The sequence below is a fragment of the Hyperolius riggenbachi genome, chromosome 1 (assembly GCF_040937935.1).
Source record: "Hyperolius riggenbachi isolate aHypRig1 chromosome 1, aHypRig1.pri, whole genome shotgun sequence".
Classification (NCBI taxonomy): domain Eukaryota; kingdom Metazoa; phylum Chordata; class Amphibia; order Anura; family Hyperoliidae; genus Hyperolius; species Hyperolius riggenbachi.
In genome coordinates, this window is record NC_090646.1 from 185409152 (window position 1) to 185433070 (window position 23919).

General features: G+C 42.1%; 1 protein-coding gene across 4 annotated transcripts in view; it reads right to left on the bottom strand.

Moving 5' to 3' along the window:
- The window catches only part of LOC137570407 (FHF complex subunit HOOK-interacting protein 1A-like), a 411883-nt gene that overhangs the window by 89777 nt on the left and 298187 nt on the right, over nucleotides 1-23919 (bottom strand). For all 4 annotated transcript variants that reach the window (XM_068279087.1, XM_068279101.1, XM_068279085.1 and 1 more), the window contains one exon: nucleotides 767-846. In XM_068279087.1, coding sequence (XP_068135188.1) covers nucleotides 767-846 — 80 coding nt within the window. The remainder of the gene's footprint in view (nucleotides 1-766; nucleotides 847-23919) is intronic.

Sequence of the window (23919 nt, forward strand, 5' to 3'; positions counted from 1 at the left end):
TCACCCCCTTACATTTATGTATACAAGATTTCTCACGTGCCTCACCCCTCCTCTGGGATACCCTTCCAAAACTCATCCGGTACTCTCCACCCTTTAAAATCTTTAAACGCTCTCTCAAGACTAATTTTTTTTTACTTACATACATACCCTCTATTGTAGGCAATTTCCCTTTAAACTCTGGCCAAGTTGTACTCATTATGAAATATAACCTAAAAGACACTGCCTCTAGGTATATATATTGTATACTATGTATCGTTACAACCCTACCTCTTCTTCCTCCCTTTTCCTTTAGATTATAAGTTTGCAAGGGCAGGGCTCTCTCGCCCTTTTGTGCCTTGAAATTAGCTTTGCATTTTGTTCATCATGTTACATTAGTCACAGTAATGTCAATATTTTGAGTATACCTACCACTGTCTGTATTATTTTGTACCCCGTTTGTTTCTATACCACAGAATTTGTTAGCTCTTTATAAAGCAATAATAATAATAATGTGCTAAGGAAATATCTCAGGATGTGAGGATGACAGTGTAGCACAAAAGTTCATTGAATCAGGGCTAAGTTGAAATAATTCATCAGTTTCGTGCATCAGGGTCAAAAGAATAGAGAAGGCCGTGCCCAAGCGATCATAAAGAGAGCAACTTGTGATAAAATATAAAAAGGAATACTGACTGAATCTTATTCTGTAGGGAAATGCAGAGAAGAAAAAAGTCTGATGCACATAAATCAAAAGAAACTTTTCATTATAACAAATACAATAAGGTCATACCTCAAAATGAGCTGTAACATGACATCTTCACAGTGTAACCCAATGAGCGTGCGGAATAATGCCAAGGAAACCACACAAAGCTAGAAGAAAAAGCACAAAAACGGTAACACAGCTGTTTCAAACATCACAGTCATTGCTTCCAGAGGACTGTTAATAAGGATGGTCGGTGAGATATAAATAATTCCGTGTTGATGCAGGATTATGCAAATATGTTATGCAAATGTATGCTGCTTGAGACTACTAAACCAATAGAATGCCATATTGGCAGGATTTGATTGGTCCATTTTTAAACTGCATAGATTTGCATACAAGAATCACATAATGCTGTATCAACTTAGAATAATTTGCATTTCTTTGACCACCCCTAATTATCAACATGTATTGTTACTTATTAGTTTTGCAGTAGTCATTATTACTACTTATTAGTTTTGCAGTATTCAAGCCTGGGATTTGCAACCTGTGACTTTGGCAGTTTCTGCATGCTCTATGTTATTGTAGCCTGATTGGCTGGTGCCATTCAATTAAATAGTAAAAGAGCAATAGTTTCAGTTAGCCTCTCGCTTCATGCAGCTAGCCAGGCCATTGGGCCATGATTATTTGATTGTTCTTATTGTCTCTAGAAAGAAATCTGTAAGGCTTGGTGGTGTATTCTCCACAGTCAGCATGCAACGCATGAGCTGACATGAAGGAGGTACACACACTAGCACAAGGAAACAGGCTATCCCTAGTATAGTGGAGGGGAGGACTGACTCCAATACGAGATTGTGGCGCACAGAGCCGGTGCAGATCCGACAGCCACAAACAATACTTTTGCGATAACGTCTCAGCGCAAGGTAGCGCTGAGCGCATAAACCAGAAATGAGGAGATCAGGACAGGTAGACAGAATGAACGCTTGCTAGCTAGCCGCTACTAGTGACAGCAAGCGTCCACAACAAGACAGACTGGAATGAGGCAGCCAATGCGTTCCAGCGATGGCGTGCCTCACAAAGACAGGACAGGATAGTCAGGAAATAGCAGGATCGAGATAGATGAACGTAACACAGACAAAAATACAATAAGTATGTTTTCCTAGCGTATTACAATTACAGCTATCAATGAAACTATTTGTAACGTCTGACTAACATATGTATATATCGGCAATGAACCGATATATGACATAAGCAGGAACACTGACTAAGACTGGAGTAATACAGGGAACAGGACTCAGAAGTATTCGCTATCTCTTCGCAGAGATGAACGCAATCCACAAACGGTAACAGAACAGGATTCAGAAGGATTCGTTATCTCTTCGCAGAGATGAACGCAATCCACAAACATTAACAGGAGCAGGGTAGCTAACTCAGCACGGGTGATCACGTTACGCGCAACCTACCAAAACGTGCTGTAAAGCTGACTAACTGCACACAGGATATAAACAGTTCGTGTACGTATACATCAGCGACACTGATGTATCAACATAACACGAATACAAGGAAAATAATAAACGTGCTGGTATGCATATATATTGGCAATGAACCAATATATGATGCAAAGACCAGCAAAGTATCTTTAGAACAAGAAACACGATCGGGGGCTGAAGCAACAGCAAGACAGGCTTAAACTGAAGCTATGAAAACCCGAGGAGTCCTGCAGGAAGCAGATCTTTATACTGAGGTCATCCAATGGGAGCAGACATGCAGATTCCCACACAGGTGAATGATAATCATTCACAAGCTGACAGCAGGGAAAGGCAGACAAAGCTATGCAGCTTGCATGGAAAGAGATCAGAACTGCCTGAGCTGCAGCACTACTACTTCCAGCAATACCTGCTGCAGCAGCGATCATGACAGTACCCCCGCCCTTAAAGGCGGATACCAGACGCCTCTCAAAACTGACCTTCCCAAGGAGACAACCTAACTGATAATTCATGATGACCGGGACAGCCCGGCAAGACCAAATTCCAGAATCAGTCATCACAAGACTGGACCCATCAGAACCAGAACCTACAGAACCATGCGAAGCTCTCTGAGCGATACCCACTGCCTTCCAGGGACCGTCAAAAAACGCCAAAGCCTCTGCAATGCCCACCGGAACTGTCCTTACCAACACAAAACCCACTGTCGAACCAGTCCAAGGCACCAGGACAAGCCTCCTCAGAGATCTCCCAGAACACTTTAAAGCTCCAAAGAGATCCCAAAAGGTCAGAACGCCCTTTAGGCTCACATGGAGAACTATCAAGAATCCCCATGGAACCTATGGCAATTCCCGAGTCAGGGTTACAAGGACAAACATCAAGATCAGGGCTTTCAGGGACCAGAACCATCTCTGGGCATGCAGGCAGACTGGCAACATCAGAACATGTCTCCCCTAAGGAAACATCTGAGTACGCTAACACCTTAGACACACTTGGGCATTATGGCACACAAAGCACATCTGGGCACACTGGTACAAGAGAAACTTCTGGGCATGTCAAGGAACTGTGAACCTCAGGGTCAGCCAAGATAGGACCGAAACCAGGACTGGACAAAAATTCATCATGACTAGACTTCACAAGCACTGGACTCTCACTAAAGAATGCAGGAACAGACTTGGATGTCGCTGATTCTAGCAAGGTTGTTAACAAATCAGGTTCAGGGGCATAAACAAGACAGGACAAGTCTTCTGATGTATGACCTGAGCTAGATAGGAATTCCACAACTTCCTCTGGACTGGACAGAGACTCATCTAGTACCTGGGATTGGGGCTCCAAAGTAGCTGCAAAACAAGTCAATATTACAGCATCTCCCACTGAACTGGGCAAATCTGAGGAATTCCCTGGACAGGAAGGGAACTCCGGAATCTCTGCCACACCGGCCAGAGAATCAGAATTTTCCAAAATACAAGGCAGGGTTTCAGGAACGCTTACTAAATCAGACTGAAATTCTGAGACTTCTGCTATTTTGACCAGAGAATCTGAATTATTCATGTTACAGGGCAAGACTTCTGAAACATTCAGAGGACAGGGCTGGAGTTCCTCGGCTGTTACAACACTGGAGAGGGACTCCACAATATTGGTTAAATCAGACTGTGTACAGGGCAAGGTATCTAAGACACTTGCTGACGAGGACAATATTTCAATGACTTCTGCTTCATCAGACAAAGATTCATCAAGTTTATTTAGAGTGGACTTTAATTCTAAGACAGCTGCTAAACAAGTGAATATTGCTGCAACACCCACTGAGGTAAGCAGTGCCTCAGAGTCTTCTGCTAGAGGGTTTGAAGTATCCAAAGTACTGGGTGAAGCATAGGACTCTGCGACTCCAGCTTCACTGGACAGGATCACTGAACAGTCCATATTGCAGGGCAAAACCATGGAAGCACCTGCTGGACAGCATAAGGATTCTGTGACCTGAGCTTCATAGGAGAGATCTACTGCACAATTCATGGTACAGGGCAAATTTACTGGAACATTTTCTGAACAAGGTACTAATTCTGCGATTTCAGGTTCACATAGCAGATGCTCTGAGCTATTCACGATACAGGGCAAATTTACTGGAACATTTTCTGAACAAGGTAATAATTCTGCGATTTCAGGTTCACATAGCAGATGCTCTGAGCTATTCACGATACAGGGCAAATTTACTGGAACATTTTCTGAACAAGGTAATAATTCTGCGATTTCAGGTTCACATAGCAGATGCTCTGAGCTATTCCCGAAACTAGAGTGAGGTGTAGAAACAGGAAGATCAAGACACAATGTTTGCGCATCTGAATCACCATTCATTTGTAAAATTGGAAAATTCAGATGCTGGGGTTCTGAGGTTTCTAGACAGGATTGCTGGGACTCGGAAACTGATGTAGTGCATCTATTGGCATCTGCTGGATCAGACAGGAGTTGAACTTTATTAACACAGGTAATTTCTGCAGAAGTGTTTGCAGAGGCAGGCAAGATTTTTCTGGTGTCTGTTTCACTGAACAAAGACTCATGAGTACTGGCTAGACTGGACTCGGAAGTCAGCAGGACCTCTGGATTCTCTGCTGAGAAATTTGTGCAGGGCAAGGTTAAGAAAGTATCAGTGGCTTCTGTTTTACTGGGAAGTAACACTGAGTTATCCATGGTACAGGGTGGAATTGCAGGAACTTCAATTTCACACAAAAAGAGCTCCGAATCACCTGCTGAATCAGCGAAAGGTGCTGAAGCAGGCGGGTCAGAACGCCAAATTTGCGAATTCGGAGTCACATAAAAATCATCCAAAATCAGTTCCCACACATCAATCAAAGGAGCCACACAGTCATACCTACACACACCAGTCTCTATTAGGTTATATTGAAATATGATAACAGAGGCGCCAAGCAGAATAAAATTAGTTAAAATTGTTAAAAAGGGGGAAGTGGGTGGACTCACCTCCCTTCTGAAAAAAATGGCCGGACAATGGACAGGTTACTTACAGTCTAAAGTAACATTTATTAGTAACTCCAAAAGTGCAACGCGTTTCACGGGTAACAGTCCCGCTTCTTCAGGCAAACGATTATTTGGAGGGTGCTGGGGAAGGGAAACAAAAGGAAAAAAAAGGGGATTGCCAGAGGAACGCAAATACCAGGCACCCAAAGGTGCACCACAAGTCTACAGCAATAAAATGTGCAATATGCATTTAACAGCAAGATATGCATACAAAATAGACTGAGAACGTGTGCAAATAGCATGTATAAAGTGACAGTGCACATATCCATAATATAAAGGCAGAGTATGAGTCACTCTTAGTTAAATGATAAGACAGTAAAAAAATGAATTTAAAACAGGGAGAAACAGAGAAAGGTTTAGTTTTTAAAGGAGTGAGTGCAGCAGTATATTATGATAAGGCAAAAAAGGCAAGAAAGGCACCAAAAAAAAAAAAAAAAAAAAAAAAAGCAGTGTTTCAAGATGAGCAAATGTTCAACTTACTAGAGTTATGAGAAGCAGAGAAAGGTTTCATTTTTGAAGGAGTGAGTGCAGCAGTATATTATGATAAAACAAAAAGGCATACTAAGAAACAGCAGTGTTTAAAGGTGAGCAAATGCTCAACTTACCAAAATCAGGTCATGAACCAGGTAGAGCGCCTCTGTGAGGTGTGGGGTGCTCTGTCTTAAATTTATAAGTGACTGGAATCACCCAGAATGGGGGATGGGAAGTGGGAGCGACAGAGGTCGCATGCTGATGACATATGGTAGTAGGGCGGTGCAGTACTGTGATCAATGTGGGAATAGGATGCAAACCTATGTGTATGATGCTGGATGGGAAGGGAAGGGGGGGGGGAGAAAGAGAGGGATATAGGCAAAGGGACTGGGATATGCATAAGTAACAACATGCTTACTCCCATAGTGTACCTTGTTTGGGTTGGTAGTGGATGGTGAAAAGCGCATAGGATTGGAGGTGGCCTAAATCTTAAGTAAAAACAATAGATGTGGTGTTTGTTATAGGGTCGGAGGCTGGAGAAAGGAAATGTAGAAAGGTTAAATAAAAGTTGCACTTGGAATACATAAAAAGTACATGTAAAGAAAATGCATAAAAAAATTTGTTCATGCCACACTATGCCGAATGTTGGATCCAAAATATACTGGAGAGGTTCATTCCAGCTAGGGTTAATGGTACAGGGTGAAAAACAGAAAACTGCTGTAATAATAGGAGTATGGATACAAAACTATGCATAGTTGCAAAAATTTGTATGAAGCATAAAACTTGACGAAAATACATTAAAAATGATAAAATAAGTAAATGATCAAAGCAAAACAAGTGTAAGACAAATATAATGGGTTCGAATAAAAGAGAGGACCATTTAAAATATATTAAAAAAAGATGATTCAATATACTTTCTCTAATTGTTCGTTTAGACCTTCGGGCGTTAGTGTTTTAAGAATTTGTATCCAGAACATTTCTTTATTCCTAAGGACCTCAAAAGCATTGTGCGGTGGGATGGATTCAATAAGCGTGAATTTGAGTGTTTGTGGATTGCAGTTGTGGGTGGAGCCGAAATGACGGGAAATGCTGTGAAGTGGATAGTTTTTCAATATATTGCGCTTATGTTGTCCTATTCTGTTTCGGACAAGTTGAGTGGTTCGCCCCACATATTGCAGATTGCATGAACAAGAGATCAAATAAATGACATTTCTGGTTGAACAAGTAATGTATTGTTTGATAATATACTGAATTTGGGTGGTATTGGATGAAAAGGAATCAGTGGTGTTTATGAAGCGACAGGCAGTACATCTGGATTTCCCACAGGGAAATGACCCAGGGTTTGAGATGGGGGTGGTTTCAGTGGGATTAGGGATAGGTAGGCGTAGTTTACTAGGGGACAGGAGACTTTTGAGGTTGGGGGCCCTTCTGAATGTGAGTAAGGGAGTTTCAGGTATGGTAGGTTTGAGGTGAGGATCCTGTGTCAGAATCTCCCATCTGTTTTGTATTATGGATCTGATCTGTTTGTGGTGTTTACTGAATCCAGTGATAAATCTGGGGAAAGGACTGGGGGTCGAGGACGAAACAGTATTGTTGGTATTGGTGATGGTGGCCTTCCATTTGGCGTCTTTGATCAGTTTTTTTGGGTAGCCACGTTCTGCAAACTTTTTGGTAAGGATATCTGATTGGGATTGGTAATCGGAGAAATCGGTGCAATTGCGGAAGATTCTGCGGTATTGACTATAGGGAGTATTGGTTGTCCAGGGTCGGTGATGATGGCTATTGAAATGAATGTAATTGTTAGAGTCAACTTTTTTGAAATGTGTCTTGGTTTTGATGTGATGGGTGTTAGTAAATAAAACTAGATCGAGAAAATCGATGGTGGTGGGATGATGTTGGTGGGTGAACGTCAGACCGGCCGGGTTATCGTTCAGGAAGGTGAGGAAGGTAGGAATGAGGGAATGGTCGCCCTTCCAAATGAAGATCAAGTCATCGATGTATCTTTTATATAGAACAATGTTTTTGCTAAATGTATGTGTCTGGGAGAATTTGAGATGTTCCAGGAGGCCCATGGAAAGATTGACATATGAGGGTGCAAATGAGCTGCCCATAGCGGTACCGGAAATTTGATGGTAATGATTGTCAGCAAATGAAAACACATTGTGTTGTAAAATAAATTCTGCACATTGAGTAATGAATGATTGTTGGGTGGCTGGCATGTCGGGATGGGTGGAAAGGAAATATGTTAATGATCTGAGGGCAAAGGTGTGTGGAATATTGGTGTATAAGGAAGACACATCACATGTCAGCCAGCTGTATTCTGTATTCCAAGGAATAGTGTTTAATATCTGAATAAGATGTTCCGAATCTTTAAGATATGATGGTAGATTTTGTACAAGGGGTTGTAAATGATAGTCTACAAATTTAGATAAGTTGCTGGTGATGGATTCTATCCCTGCAATGATGGGTCTACCAGGTGGATTGGTGAGTGATTTATGAATTTTGGGGAGATAATAAAAGAACGGTGTTTTGGGATGGTGATTGATGATAAAGTTCCTTTCATTCTTGGTAATGATACCGTTTAAAAATGCTTGGTTAATGAAGAGTTTTAAATTAGCGTTATAGTTTGGGGTGGGGTCGGAGTCCAATTGTCTATAGTGTAGTGGATTGTCGAGTAGTCTATGGGCCTCTAGTAGATAGTCATTTTTATTGAGTAAAACTATACCGCCGCCCTTATCAGCGGGTTTGATGATTATGTCTGGATTATTTTTGAGGGTGTAGAGAGCTTTCTTTTCTGATGGAGTGAGATTGGATGAAGGAGATGGTGTGTCAAAGTCCAATTTTTGCACTAGTGCTTAATGATCTGCAAAAATTGGACTTTGACACACCATCTCCTTCATCCAATCTCACTCCATCAGAAAAGAAAGCTCTCTACACCCTCAAAAATAATCCAGACATAATCATCAAACCCGCTGATAAGGGCGGCGGTATAGTTTTACTCAATAAAAATGACTATCTACTAGAGGCCCATAGACTACTCGACAATCCACTACACTATAGACAATTGGACTCCGACCCCACCCCAAACTATAACGCTAATTTAAAACTCTTCATTAACCAAGCATTTTTAAACGGTATCATTACCAAGAATGAAAGGAACTTTATCATCAATCACCATCCCAAAACACCGTTCTTTTATTATCTCCCCAAAATTCATAAATCACTCACCAATCCACCTGGTAGACCCATCATTGCAGGGATAGAATCCATCACCAGCAACTTATCTAAATTTGTAGACTATCATTTACAACCCCTTGTACAAAATCTACCATCATATCTTAAAGATTCGGAACATCTTATTCAGATATTAAACACTATTCCTTGGAATACAGAATACAGCTGGCTGACATGTGATGTGTCTTCCTTATACACCAATATTCCACACACCTTTGCCCTCAGATCATTAACATATTTCCTTTCCACCCATCCCGACATGCCAGCCACCCAACAATCATTCATTACTCAATGTGCAGAATTTATTTTACAACACAATGTGTTTTCATTTGCTGACAATCATTACCATCAAATTTCCGGTACCGCTATGGGCAGCTCATTTGCACCCTCATATGTCAATCTTTCCATGGGCCTCCTGGAACATCTCAAATTCTCCCAGACACATACATTTAGCAAAAACATTGTTCTATATAAAAGATACATCGATGACTTGATCTTCATTTGGAAGGGCGACCATTCCCTCATTCCTACCTTCCTCACCTTCCTGAACGATAACCCGGCCGGTCTGACGTTCACCCACCAACATCATCCCACCACCATCGATTTTCTCGATCTAGTTTTATTTACTAACACCCATCACATCAAAACCAAGACACATTTCAAAAAAGTTGACTCTAACAATTACATTCATTTCAATAGCCATCATCACCGACCCTGGACAACCAATACTCCCTATAGTCAATACCGCAGAATCTTCCGCAATTGCACCGATTTCTCCGATTACCAATCCCAATCAGATATCCTTACCAAAAAGTTTGCAGAACGTGGCTACCCAAAAAAACTGATCAAAGACGCCAAATGGAAGGCCACCATCACCAATACCAACAATACTGTTTCGTCCTCGACCCCCAGTCCTTTCCCCAGATTTATCACTGGATTCAGTAAACACCACAAACAGATCAGATCCATAATACAAAACAGATGGGAGATTCTGACACAGGATCCTCACCTCAAACCTACCATACCTGAAACTCCCTTACTCACATTCAGAAGGGCCCCCAACCTCAAAAGTCTCCTGTCCCCTAGTAAACTACGCCTACCTATCCCTAATCCCACTGAAACCACCCCCATCTCAAACCCTGGGTCATTTCCCTGTGGGAAATCCAGATGTACTGCCTGTCGCTTCATAAACACCACTGATTCCTTTTCATCCAATACCACCCAAATTCAGTATATTATCAAACAATACATTACTTGTTCAACCAGAAATGTCATTTATTTGATCTCTTGTTCATGCAATCTGCAATATGTGGGGCGAACCACTCAACTTGTCCGAAACAGAATAGGACAACATAAGCGCAATATATTGAAAAACTATCCACTTCACAGCATTTCCCGTCATTTCGGCTCCACCCACAACTGCAATCCACAAACACTCAAATTCACGCTTATTGAATCCATCCCACCGCACAATGCTTTTGAGGTCCTTAGGAATAAAGAAATGTTCTGGATACAAATTCTTAAAACACTAACGCCCGAAGGTCTAAACGAACAATTAGAGAAAGTATATTGAATCATCTTTTTTTAATATATTTTAAATGGTCCTCTCTTTTATTCGAACCCATTATATTTGTCTTACACTTGTTTTGCTTTGATCATTTACTTATTTTATCATTTTTAATGTATTTTCGTCAAGTTTTATGCTTCATACAAATTTTTGCAACTATGCATAGTTTTGTATCCATACTCCTATTATTACAGCAGTTTTCTGTTTTTCACCCTGTACCATTAACCCTAGCTGGAATGAACCTCTCCAGTATATTTTGGATCCAACATTCGGCATAGTGTGGCATGAACAAATTTTTTTATGCATTTTCTTTACATGTACTTTTTATGTATTCCAAGTGCAACTTTTATTTAACCTTTCTACATTTCCTTTCTCCAGCCTCCGACCCTATAACAAACACCACATCTATTGTTTTTACTTAAGATTTAGGCCACCTCCAATCCTATGCGCTTTTCACCATCCACTACCAACCCATACAAGGTACACTATGGGAGTAAGCATGTTGTTACTTATGCATATCCCAGTCCCTTTGCCTATATCCCTCTCTTTCTCCCCCCCCCCCCTTCCCTTCCCATCCAGCATCATACACATAGGTTTGCATCCTATTCCCACATTGATCACAGTACTGCACCGCCCTACTACCATATGTCATCAGCATGCGACCTCTGTCGCTCCCACTTCCCATCCCCCATTCTGGGTGATTCCAGTGACTTATAAATTTAAGACAGAGCACCCCACACCTCACAGAGGCGCTCTACCTGGTTCATGACCTGATTTTGGTAAGTTGAGCATTTGCTCACCTTTAAACACTGCTGTTTCTTAGTATGCCTTTTTGTTTTATCATAATATTCTGCTGCACTCACTCCTTCAAAAATGAAACCTTTCTCTGCTTCTCATAACTCTAGTAAGTTGAACATTTGCTCATCTTGAAACACTGCTTTTTTTTTTTTTTTTTTTTTTTTTTGCCTTTTTTGCCTTTTTTGCCTTATCATAATATACTGCTGCACTCACTCCTTTAAAAACTAAACCTTTCTCTGTTTCTCCCTGTTTTAAATTCATTTTTTTTACTGTCTTATCATTTTACTAAGAGTGACTCATACTCTGCCTTTATATTATGGATATGTGCACTGTCACTTTATACATGCTATTTGCACACGTTCTCAGTCTATTTTGTATGCATATCTTGCTGTTAAATGCATATTGCACATTTTATTGCTGTAGACTTGTGGTGCACCTTTGGGTGCCTGGTATTTGCGTTCCTCTGGCAATCCCCCTTTTTTTTCCTTTTGTTTCCCTTCCCCAGCACCCTCCAAAAGATCGTTTGCCTGAAGAAGCGGGACTGTTACCCATGAAACGCGTTGCACTTTTGGAGTTACTAATAAATGTTACTTTAGACTGTAAGTAACCTGTCCATTGTCCGGCCATTTTTTTCAGAAGGGAGGTGAGTCCACCCACTTCCCCCTTTTTAACAATTTTAACTAATTTTATTCTGCTTGGCGCCTCTGTTATCATATTTCAATATCATCTAGTCCACCCTTGGTGGAGGGGTGTATCCCCATTTTCTCCTATCTACAGAGAGCGACTTTTTAACCTGAGCGGGGTCAGGTTACAATTCTCCCCGCCGGCCTTTCCAGTGGTTGCCTTTGTGGCGACCCACCCTTGTGAGTATAATCATCTCATTTATTCACAACAGACCTCTCCATATTAACATACTGCACCATATTGGGCTCTCGGTTTCTCCCCCATTTTCAAGCTCTATTAGGTTATAGGCTGACTTAATGCATGCATTCAATACCATTTCACTTTTTCCACTGTAAAATTGACAAAATGAACTTGAATCATTCTTCCATTCACAGACCAGGGCTTCCATCTCTCCCCTCTCGAATGGAGGATCCCATGCATACTTAACAGCGAAACATTTAGGCTGATCACAGTTTGCAGATATGATTGTGGCAGGCCCATGTATAGGGTTAATTAGCAGGTGATTGGCAGATTCCTTATTCTTAAGAATCTCGAATACCTGTAGCAAGTGTTGAACTGTAGTGTATGCAAACTTCCCTTGCTTCACAAATAAGTTGATTTGTTCAATACTCTGTAATATCTCCTCATAATCATACTCAGATAATTCTTTTAAACAAAAATCTTTATTTTCCCTAGCCAGGGAGGAAAGTTCATTAGTAGTTTCATAAGTCCATTTAACTCCCCTGAAAGACAATTGCATTTCATTATCTGTTAATGGTAGAATCTCATTATAGGTCTCAGTCGCTAAGGATAACGACTCTGCAGATCGGACACGTTTCTTAGAACGTTTGCGTTTTGCCTTAGATCCTGCTGCCTTTGGTGATTTATTCAAAGCTGCAGGAAAATTATCAGGAACACTCTCTGCTTGCTGATCATTTTTGCAAACAATTGAAGGGGAAGCTGATTGGCCTGCTGCCAGGAGTTCATTTAGAGGAAAAGGCAATGGATCTATGCGCAACCAGTTATGGATCACAAACGCTAGAAATTCCAGCGGTCTATCTTTCAAATCGGAATGATTGAGAACATCAATTGCCCACTGAAACAATTGCCCTTTAAACAAAATATAAACTAGCTGGAGTGCCCAGGTTGAAACAGGAGTCGCTTGGAGATCGGGATTGGCCAGGAACCTGGCACATTCAGAGAAAAACTGATTTTCTGTTTCAGAGCTAAGTTCTTCAAATTTCTTAAAGGAACAGGAACCATAATTAACAGTGTCATACTTTCTGGGAATCCCCCCCACAATGGGGATTGGTAATGGGGTTTTCATAATGTAAGGCTTGGTGGTGTATTCTCCACAGTCAGCATGCAACGCATGAGCTGACATGAAGGAGGTACACACACTAGCACAAGGAAACAGGCTATCCCTAGTATAGTGGAGGGGAGGACTGACTCCAATACGAGATTGTGGCGCACAGAGCCAGTGCAGATCCGACAGCCACAAACAATACTTTTGCGATAACGTCTCAGCGCAAGGTAGCGCTGAGCGCATAAACCAGAACTGAGGAGATCAGGACAGGTAGACAGAATGAACGCTTGCTAGCTAGCCGCTACTAGTGACAGCAAGCGTCCACAACAAGACAGACTGGAATGAGGCAGCCAATGCGTTGCAGCGATGGCGTGCCTCACAAAGACAGGACAGGATAGTCAGGAAATAGCAGGATCGAGATAGATGAACGTAACACAGACAAAAATACAATAAGTATGTTTTCCTAGCGTATTACAATTACAGCTATCAATGAAACTATTTGTAACGTCTGACTAACATATGTATATATCGGCAATGAACCGATATATGACATAAGCAGGAACACTGACTAAGACTGGAGTAATACAGGGAACAGGACTCAGAAGGATTCGCTATCTCTTCGCAGAGATGAACGCAATCCACAAACGGTAACAGAACAGGATTCAGAAGGATTCGTTATCTCTTCGCAGAGATGAACGCAATCCACAAACATTAACAGGAGCAGGGTAACTAACTCAGCACGGGTGATCACGTTACGCGCAACCTACCAAAACGTGCTGGAAAGCTGACTAACTGCACACAGGATATAAACAGTTCGTGTACGTATACATCAGCGACACTGATGTATCAACGTAACACGAATACAAGGAAAATAATAAACGTGCTGGTATGCATATATATTGGCAATGAACCAATATATGATGCAAAGACCAGCAAAGTATCTTTAGAACAAGAAACACGATCGGGGGCTGAAGCAACAGCAAGACAGGCTTAAACTGAAGCTATGAAAACCCGAGGAGTCCTGCAGGAAGCAGATCTTTATACTGAGGTCATCCAATGGGAGCAGACATGCAGATTCCCACACAGGTGAATGATAATCAGTCACAAGCTGACAGCAGGGAAAGGCAGACAAAGCTATGCAGCTTGCATGGAAAGAGATCAGAACTGCCTGAGCTGCAGCACTACTACTTCCAGCAATACCTGCTGCAGCAGCGATCATGACAGAGTCCTGTTTGATCCTGAAACATTACTAAACTGCTGATGGATAATCTGTTTTGCCAACAAAATATATCTTGAATGCGATCTCAGCTCTACTCCTCAGTCTTCAGATTAACATTGGCCATACACTTTATAGTCTGAAAGCAATTTGATCATAATTATCTGTGCAATCATTTGGTTAACACAAACAAACCGAATACGCGTACAGGTAATAAATTAGACAAACTATGTCCCGACAGGGGACCTGACCTAATGTACAGAAAATGGTGACGTGGAGAAGTCACCTGGTTGATCAGCTGAGTGCATATAGTTTTACGCCAGTGGTCAACAGGTCACTGAATAAAATTATATACACAAATGAAGAGTGACCTAATATGAGGATATAGGCCACTCTCACATCAATTAGTGAATGTGAATACAATTAGAGATTTAAAAAATATCCTGCTGTGTAATGAGAGGGCCTTGCTGATCCCCCCCAGGTGGCTAAGCAAGCCAACAAATACTGGGGTGTAGCTATTCGCACTACAACAGAGTATAAGTAAAATTGCAAGTTCAGGCATATGGCATATAGAAGTACTGTTAATATATCTACAGTGAATGGTTTGGTACAGTGAATGGTTTGGTGCAGAGCTCCATTCACCATCAGAGCAAATTACTTCTACATAGTAGTATATTAGCCATAGACTGCCTTCACAGAAGGTATAAAGCTGAGGTAGAAACAGGTGGTGTATTTACAATGGTAACAGTGCGAGTGTCATTCAACTAGAACCAGTTTCACTCTATGAAAAGAGCTTCGTCATGAAAATAGAACACATAGGCTATCATTCATAAAGCATTTCTGCATGCGGAAATGCTTAAAACAGCTGACTTTACCGACCACTCGGCAAAGTCAGCATTCATAAAGGCTCTTTCCGTATGAAAAAATGACACTACCGAGCAGAGTGATAAATCACCGCCTTGTGCGGTGATTATCGGTACAAATGTAGCAAAATGTTCATTCATGAAGATCACCGCAAGCGGTGTGAGGTCGGGAAGTACCGCTCACTCTGATGTGGCGATACCAATGTAAGTGAATGGAGACACACAGACCTCCCAGGCAGCTGCAGCAGAGCGGAACACGGAGAAATGTATCAACTCGGCAGCTTCCGTGTCTCCGCAAGCCTACCGCCAGCTTAGTTCGGGGAATCTCCGCACTGCTTCCGCACATGGATACATCTTCATGAATGCCCACCCAGAAGTCTAAAAATCCACCAGCGGTGTTTTCCCGCACTGATTCTGTTTACCGACAGCCTGTTCATGAATGATAGCCATAGTGCACAAATCATAAAAAGGGTTCCCCCCACCATCAAAGATTCCCCCAGCAGTATAGCCCACAACAGAGCTCTGGGAAACGAAAAACCATCTGTAGACTAGTCTAAACTGCTTAGTGAATTAAGGCGCTAGTGTTACAAACGCTACCATTCAGTTGCATTTTAATTGCACCTGAATGGCACTCATGGTCGGCAGTAGGGACACTGAGCTGCTATACAGTCATACACTTCAGGTGTCCCTCTGAAAGAGCCGTAAGTCTTCTTTCCTCGCTTGTTTAAGATATTTAGCCACTTATTTTCAGGATAGGAATTTTCACATACATATACACAAAATATCCCCAAAAGGCATTAACCTCCGTCCACAATATCCAAAATAATGTTTTTTTCTTACTCGGGGTTGGGCTTTAATATGCACGTGCATCTCCAGCCAGCCACACACTGTTGCTTTGAGAACAAGTGAAATCACGCAAAACTAAGTAGATAAAACTTATTTGTGCAGTAAGGCCATGCATGGATAACTGTACTGCTGTTTCTACTGGGGGCTTCTGGCTAGTCCTCAGCTGTAAGGCAAGCCATCCATCAATGCAAGAGGCTCACTTGGGGGTTTCTGCATCTTCATACCTGCCAGTAAAAGCAATGTACCACCTGGAGTATGAGGTCTTATTTTTAGGCACTGATTTCCCTGATGAACGGCCCCTTCTGGGAAACAATCTCTTGGTGACTGCCTGGGGTATTTCTATATGCCACGGCTCAAGGAGCAAATTGCTGGAGAGACCAAAGTGTTTAAATGATAAATGGGATGAGAGGAAGTAAAAAGTCTAGGGGACCTATTCATAAATATATCAATCTACATATTGCCAAAAGAGTGCTGCTATTCCTGGAATATGGGAACTCTTCTGGAGACCTGCAGATTGCCAGATTTAACCTCTTCCAGACCGATGTGGTTGGAACCTACGTCCTTCTGGTGGCTGTGTGGCTCTGGCAGGACGTAGAGCCCAACGATTAACCGTCGTGCACTCACATCGTTCTCAATGCTTTCCCGTTGCTACATCTGCTCGCTCCGTGACAGCAGAACTTCCGCATCTCGGTCATTGCCTGATGACCCCGTGATTACTGTGAGCCAATCACAGTAATCACAGGACACAATAAGGAGAGGGTTAAAGTGGCTCTCTACTGAAACAATTGCCAGTCATATAAGGGATTAAGGCCTCTTGCACACTACATGCGATTTTGATTTTTTTAATACGATCTGATTTTTTATTCCGATTAAAAAACGTAGCAGCATGCAGTAATTTTTTTAATCGGAGTCAAAAATCAATTGTATAAAAATTCGGAATTGCATGTAGTGTGCAAGAGGCTTCATTGACACTTTTGCTGTGAATTGCCGTTGATAAACTGATGATGGTCCACATTATTTGAGTGCAGAGAAGTAGTGATTGTTTGCATCTTTATAAAGTAGTGACCAGCTGATTGTCACTTCATACATTGACAAATAGTGTTCTCCTCTTTGAAAGGGGGCAATGCCATGGGCTTCAGTGCAGGACAGGGGTGTTTCTTTGAAATACCCTGTTCACCATTGTGTATATGAACACTAACTTAGTGGTCTTCAGTCAGTAGCCATCTTCTTTGGCAAATGGCTCATTTATCACCTGTAGTCAGTGGCTCAATGCACATGAGTTGAGTGTCGGAATTTTACTTTAGAATAATTAAACTGATTGCCCTCATACATTTCTGATTTTTAAACATTTGAAGAAAGAAATGGTGATCGATTAGCAGACTTCCATTGCTTTGTAAACACACCCAAAGGGAAATGCAGGGGGGATTACAGCTGCCCAGAATCCCCCCTCAGACAAGGGCTGGTGCAGTGTCTGGGGACAGGCACAAGTTCAGACACCAGAATATCTTCAGGCATCCTGCAGCTCACAGCACTGCCCCCTTTATTTCCCTGCTAGGCTGCTACAGTTGACTTTGGATGTAGCAGCAGAGTGTGTACAGAGCATAGAGCAGCTCTAGAGAACTTAACAGAGTCAGGTATGAACACAGCCCTGTGCCCTGCTGTGAGAATGCTTCACTTTCCCCTTCATTAGCAATGCCGGCTGTCCTCATTATTATCTGTATCCAAATTTCTCTTGATAAATCCTGTTGTTTGTCAGTTGGACAGGAAATTGCATTATAATGTACCCAGCATTATGTCCTACCATATTATTATACTGTAGTGTGCTTGACTGAGGGAGACCTTCCAGGAATCCCCCCCCTTGAAAATCCTGGGTTTGCTCCTGACACCCCTAGATTTACCCACAGCTTTTTAAGTACACCTTGCTCAAGAGAGGAAAAAAATCCCAATAAGCCTGCAGAATTAATATACAGAAATTCAAAAATTTCAAATGTATTAACATTCCAGGTTCTATTTGTAAACTAATAATGCATTTGTATGACCACTTCCTCCTAAACATATAAGAAACGGTTTCTGACATTTAAACATTTCAGCTGACAGAATGAGATTTCAGCATAACAGTGGAGGGTAAACATGCTGTGAATCATCCCTGTTTTGTGCTAAGTGATGACATCACCAGCAAGAAAACACTAGCAGAGGAAGGAGGAAATCAGTTATGTGAAAGTAACAGTTAAAGCAGAATGTGGTGAGCATAAAATGTAGTGTTGATCTTAATAACATTCACACAGTTTTTATCATTTTCAAAATGTTTAATTTGTGGGTATCAGCTACTGATTGGAATGGAGTTCAATCCTGGGTTAAAGTTCCTTTTTAAAGTCTCTTGACAACCATTTGTGTAATAATTCACATGTAACTCCGACAAAGTTTTTTTTCCCATGGTATAATCCAGAGGAACCTGTAAGGAGAAAATTGAGCCTCATAGTCTTATGTACAGTCTTAGTGGCAACCCCTCCATCCTCCTCTCCCATCACTAATGACTTCTTTTATTTTATTTATTTTTATTCCTTCAGAATGATGTTCTGTCTTGAAACTTTTTCTTCTACTTTTATTTCTTTAGACATCTTGTCACTTTTATTATGATATGAACAATAAAAGTCGATAAAACTGTGACATTTGCTGACCAAACTTCCATGAAACTATGTGTAATTGTCTATGCCACAATTTTAATTGCACAGTTAAGAAAAAGCTCTCCTGCCCAGCTCTCTGAGCTTGATAATGTGCTGTAAATCAGATGCACTAGCTTAACCTTCTTTTAATATTCTGCGCTGCTTGTTTGGTTTTTACAGTTCATTGATTTAGTTTATATGGCTGTGTGGTTTGCAGGATTTATGATGATTTGATTTTTATGTGGAGAACTTCCCCATTTGGAGCCAGTGCTCTGTTAGACTGTAGCATCTCCCAATAACAAAACCATCTGTATTGCAACGGACACAGGCAGTGACATGGGCTATGCCAGGATATGGATTACAGGCACGTACAGCACTCAGCAAGCTCTTAATTAACAATAGGAGATCTCTTCCAAAATCCACTTGACTTCTCTTTGCTAGAATTTTCACATTTCAACTTCTGAGCTGAGGCAAGAAATCATTTAGATACTATGATTAAACTACAGAACAATGTTTGTGCTTTGTAAACTAAGCCTAAAATGCCTAGCCGGAAAAAAGTTAGGAGCTCTGCTTAAAGGGATACTGTAGGGGGGTCGGGGGAAAATGAGCTGAAGTTACCCGGGACTTCTAATGGTCCCCCGCAGACATCCCGTGCCTGCGCAGCAGCTCACCGATGCTCCGGCCCCGCCTCCGGTTCACTTCTGGAATTTCTGACTTTAAAGTCAGAAAACCACTGCGCCTGTGTTGCCGTGTCCTCACTCCCGCTGATGTCACCAGGAGTGTACTGTGCAGACACAGACCATACTGGGCCTGCGCTGTGCGCTCTTGATGACATCTGCGGGATCGAGGACACGGCAACGCAGGCGCAGTGGTTTTCTGACTTTAAAGTCAGAAATTCCAGAAGCGAACAGGAGGCGGGGCCGGAGCATCGGTGAGCGGCTGCGCGGGCACAGGATATCTGCGGGCGACCATTAGAAGCCCCGGGCAAGTTCAGCTCATTTTCCCCCGACCCCCCTACAGTATCCCTTTAAGACCTAAATCAGAAGGGCCCGTAGGCCAACTTTCTTGTGGCTCCCTTTTCATGGTTATCTCCGCCCTCCCATTCCATGTGCAGCCTCCTCTTCTATGTGTAATGCCTGAGTATTGAAGCCCCTTTCTCTTCTTTACAGTTACCATGGACACCAGCTCCCTTTTTCTATGTGTTGCTCACTATTTCCCTTTTCAGATTTTCAGCCTCATCTCCTATATGCAGCAACCATGTCTAGCCATCCCCTTGGGCAGCAGCCGCCCAATGTACAGGCTTTTGTGGCCTCTCCAGAAATCCGGGCCTGCATGACATTGTATGCTGTATGTAGCAGAGTTTCACCTACAGTTAGTATGGAACTCAGCAGAAAATAATAGCTAGGAAGGACTATTATACAGATAAGATAATTGGCTTCCCCCTAAATTGGCCCTAGACTATGATACATACACTACACGATACATACATAGACATACGACTATGATAAGGACTAGATTGTGAGCCCCTCTGAGGGACAGTTAGTGACAAGACAATATACTCTGTACAGCACTGCGTAATATGCTGGCGCTATATAAATACTTATATAAATAAATAACCATAGCAAGTTTCCACTACAGCCATCAGCATCCTATGCCATGTGACTACTGTGCAATGCATTACAGCAAAGTGAGCGTAAAAGTGCAAGAGAAAAGGCAAAGGTATGGAGGAACCATAGTAAGGTCACACTACAGCCATCAGCATCCTATGCCATGTGACTACTGTGCAATGCATTACAGCAAAGTGAGCTGGTCAGAGCAAAAGAAAAGGTATAGAATTGTCTAGTCCTACACCATTTCCCTCATAGCAAATGCTGAAACTGAGAAATATTGTTCCATGAAAAATAGATGCCCATTTTAAATTTGATTCTAGTGATACATATTACAAAAAAACCTTGAACAATTGAGTACCAACGATTTACATGACCTTTACATGACCTTGCCATTCAACAACACCCATGTTATCCATAACACTAGTATCCCTGTTATGTTTATTACGAGTTCAATAAGAGACAACAAAATTGCCTCTAATACATTTGTGTATAATTTCATTATTAACAAAATAACCCTGTCAATAACAAGATCAAATGCAGTCACATCAAGAGCATCTAAGCAATTTTACCTAAATCTTCTCATTTTATTTTTGTTGTTGCCTCTACGGCCCTATACAAGTCTCTCTAATTTAAGGAGGAACTCCAGTGAAAATAATGTAATAAAAAAGTGCTTAAATTGTACAATAATTATGTATAAATGATTTAGTCAGTGTTTTACCATTGTAAAATCTTTCCTCTCCCTGATTTACATTCTGACATTTATCACATGGTGACATTTTTACTGCTGGCAGGTGATGTCAGTGGAAGGAGATGTTGCTTGCTTTTTTGGCAGGTGGACCCAGCTGTAAACAGCTGTTATTTCCTACAATGCAGTGAGGTTCACAGACAGGAAACTGTCAGGACCATGGTCCTGACATCACACTGTGGGAGCGGTTTCACCACAATATCAGCCATACAGAGCCCCCTGATGATCAGTTTGAGAAGAGGTAAAGATTTCTCATGGGAAAGGGGGTATCAGCTACTGATTGGGATGAAGTTCAATTCTTGGTCACGGTTTCTCTTTAAAGGGAACCTTAACTCTAAAAAAAATAGTTTCACTTACCTGGGGCATCTACCAGCCCCCTGCAGCCATCATGTGCCATTCGCAGTCACTCATGACTCCTCTGGTCTCCCGCTGCCAGCTAGTTTCGTTTTTGTGGAATGTGTGTAAAGGTATGCGTGGCGGCCTGCCACGGCAAAAACGAAACTAGCTGACGGCGGGAGACCAGAGGAGACAGGTAAGTGAAACAATTTTTTTTTTTTTTAGAGTTAAGGTTCCCTTTAAAGTGGAACTTTACCGAAATATGGCATTAGGGGAAATAAATAAGACATTGCAAAGTGAGGAGTAAAAAATAGGAGAAAGATCAATAAATGATTGATACTTGCTGTGTAATTCATTCATGTTGTTTGATCAGTGAGCCTGCGGGTCAGCATCTTTACTGCTGGGAGGCAGGGGGAAAAAGTCAGACAGCACCAGCTACCCTTATCTATAAACACACCCATTTACAATGTGGTAAGTTAAATGTTTGTTTTTTTAAGGAGATGTGTATCTATACAGAGGGATATACTGCTTGATTGGCAGTTGGCAACATCTGTTATCTCCCACAATGCAACAAGGTTCACAAACAGGAAACTGTCAATGACATAGTAATGACATCACACCATGGGAGGGGTTACACCACAATGTCAGCCACACCAATATCCCTAATGGTCTATTCAAGTAAAAGTAAAGATCTCTTGTGGGCTACCGATTGCGATGAAGTTTAATACTGGGTTAAAGAGCTTGGAAGGTGACCTGTTTCAAGAGAATTCTGCTGGCTTGCTCCACTTGGAAGTCTCAAAAATAACTTACTAATGCACATCTTTCAAAGGACTGTTCAAAGGACTGGTTACACTGTTTTAATGACACTTTCCCAATACTTGTGAAGTATGGGGCATTCCCACAACATATGCAGGGGCAAACCCAGGATTTTTAAGGGGGGGTCTGAAAGGTCTCCCTCAGCCACACACAATACAGTATAATAAAATGGTATGACATAATGCTGGGTACACACAATGCAATTTCCTGACTGACAGGATCTGACGATTATTTCCGACATGTCCGATCTACTCCCGATCAACAACGTGCAGTTTGATAGAGATAATATTGAGGACAGCCGACATTGGTATTGAAGGTATATGTGAAGCCTTCTGCGAGGTCTTAACTTCCTTCTTTACTAGCACATAGCAGGGGCACAGGGCTGTGCTCATACCTGACTCTGTGCTCTGTTTAGGTCCCCAGAGCTGCTCCATGCTCTGTACACACATTGCTGCACCATGCTCTGTACACATGCTGCTGCTACATCCAAATTCAACTGTAGCGAGGAACGAAAGGGGGTGGGGCCACACATAGTGCAGGCAGCAGTATGGTGCTGTGAGCTGCAGGATGCCTGCAGCTTTTCAGGAGTCTCAACTTGTGCCTGTCCCCAGACACTGCACTGGCTCTTGTCTAAGGGAGGATTCTGGGCAGCAGTAATTCCGCCCCTGGACTTGCCTATGAGATGAACAAAATGTTCACACTCACATCTATTACAGATCCAGTGTAAAGCTAATAGAAAAAAACTATTTTCGAGTCATATAAGTTCTCTGAATAATATTTAGCTGCATTCGCTTTCGGAAAGCATTATGAGACACCCTCAGGCACTGTCTGCAGTATTTCTATCCACATTTCCTCCGTCACTGAATTAATCTCATTTTGTCCACTTGCTCTTATATTTCAGAAGAAAGCTCTGAAGAAACATAGATGTTAATACAGTATAACAAACAGAAATAAATCCCATTTCTTGACGGCCGTCTGTAGCACCTTATTAAAGGTCAGGGAGGGCTGGAGTTTCTTTTGTCCTCACAGCACTACGTAATTGTATATTATTGAAGGTCATTTTACTACTTAAAGGGATACTGTAGGGGGTCGGGGGAAAATGAGCTGAACTTACCCGGGGCTTCTAATGGTCCCCCGCAGACATACTGTGTTGGCGCAGCCACTCCCCAATGCTCCGGCCCCGCCTCCGGTTCACTTCTGGAATTTCTGACTTTAAAGTCAGAAAACCACTGCGCCTGCGTTGCTGTGTCCTCGCTCCCGCTGATGTCACCAGGAGTGTACTGCGCAGACACAGACCATACTGGGCCTGCGCTGTGCGCTCTTGATGACATCAGCGGGATCGAGGACACGGCAACGCAGGCGCAGTGGTTTTCTGACTTTAAAGTCAGAAATTCCAGAAGTGAACCGGAGGCGGGGCTGGAGCATCGGTGAGCGGCTGCGCGGGCACAGGATGTCTGCGTGGGGCCATTAGAAGCTCCGGGTAAGTTCAGCTCATTTTCCCCCGACCCCCTACAGTATCCCTTTAATTGAAACATTTGTAAGTGCTTTGGGAAAGATCTTAAATTATCACTCTGTGTTATACGTATCACACGTTTTAT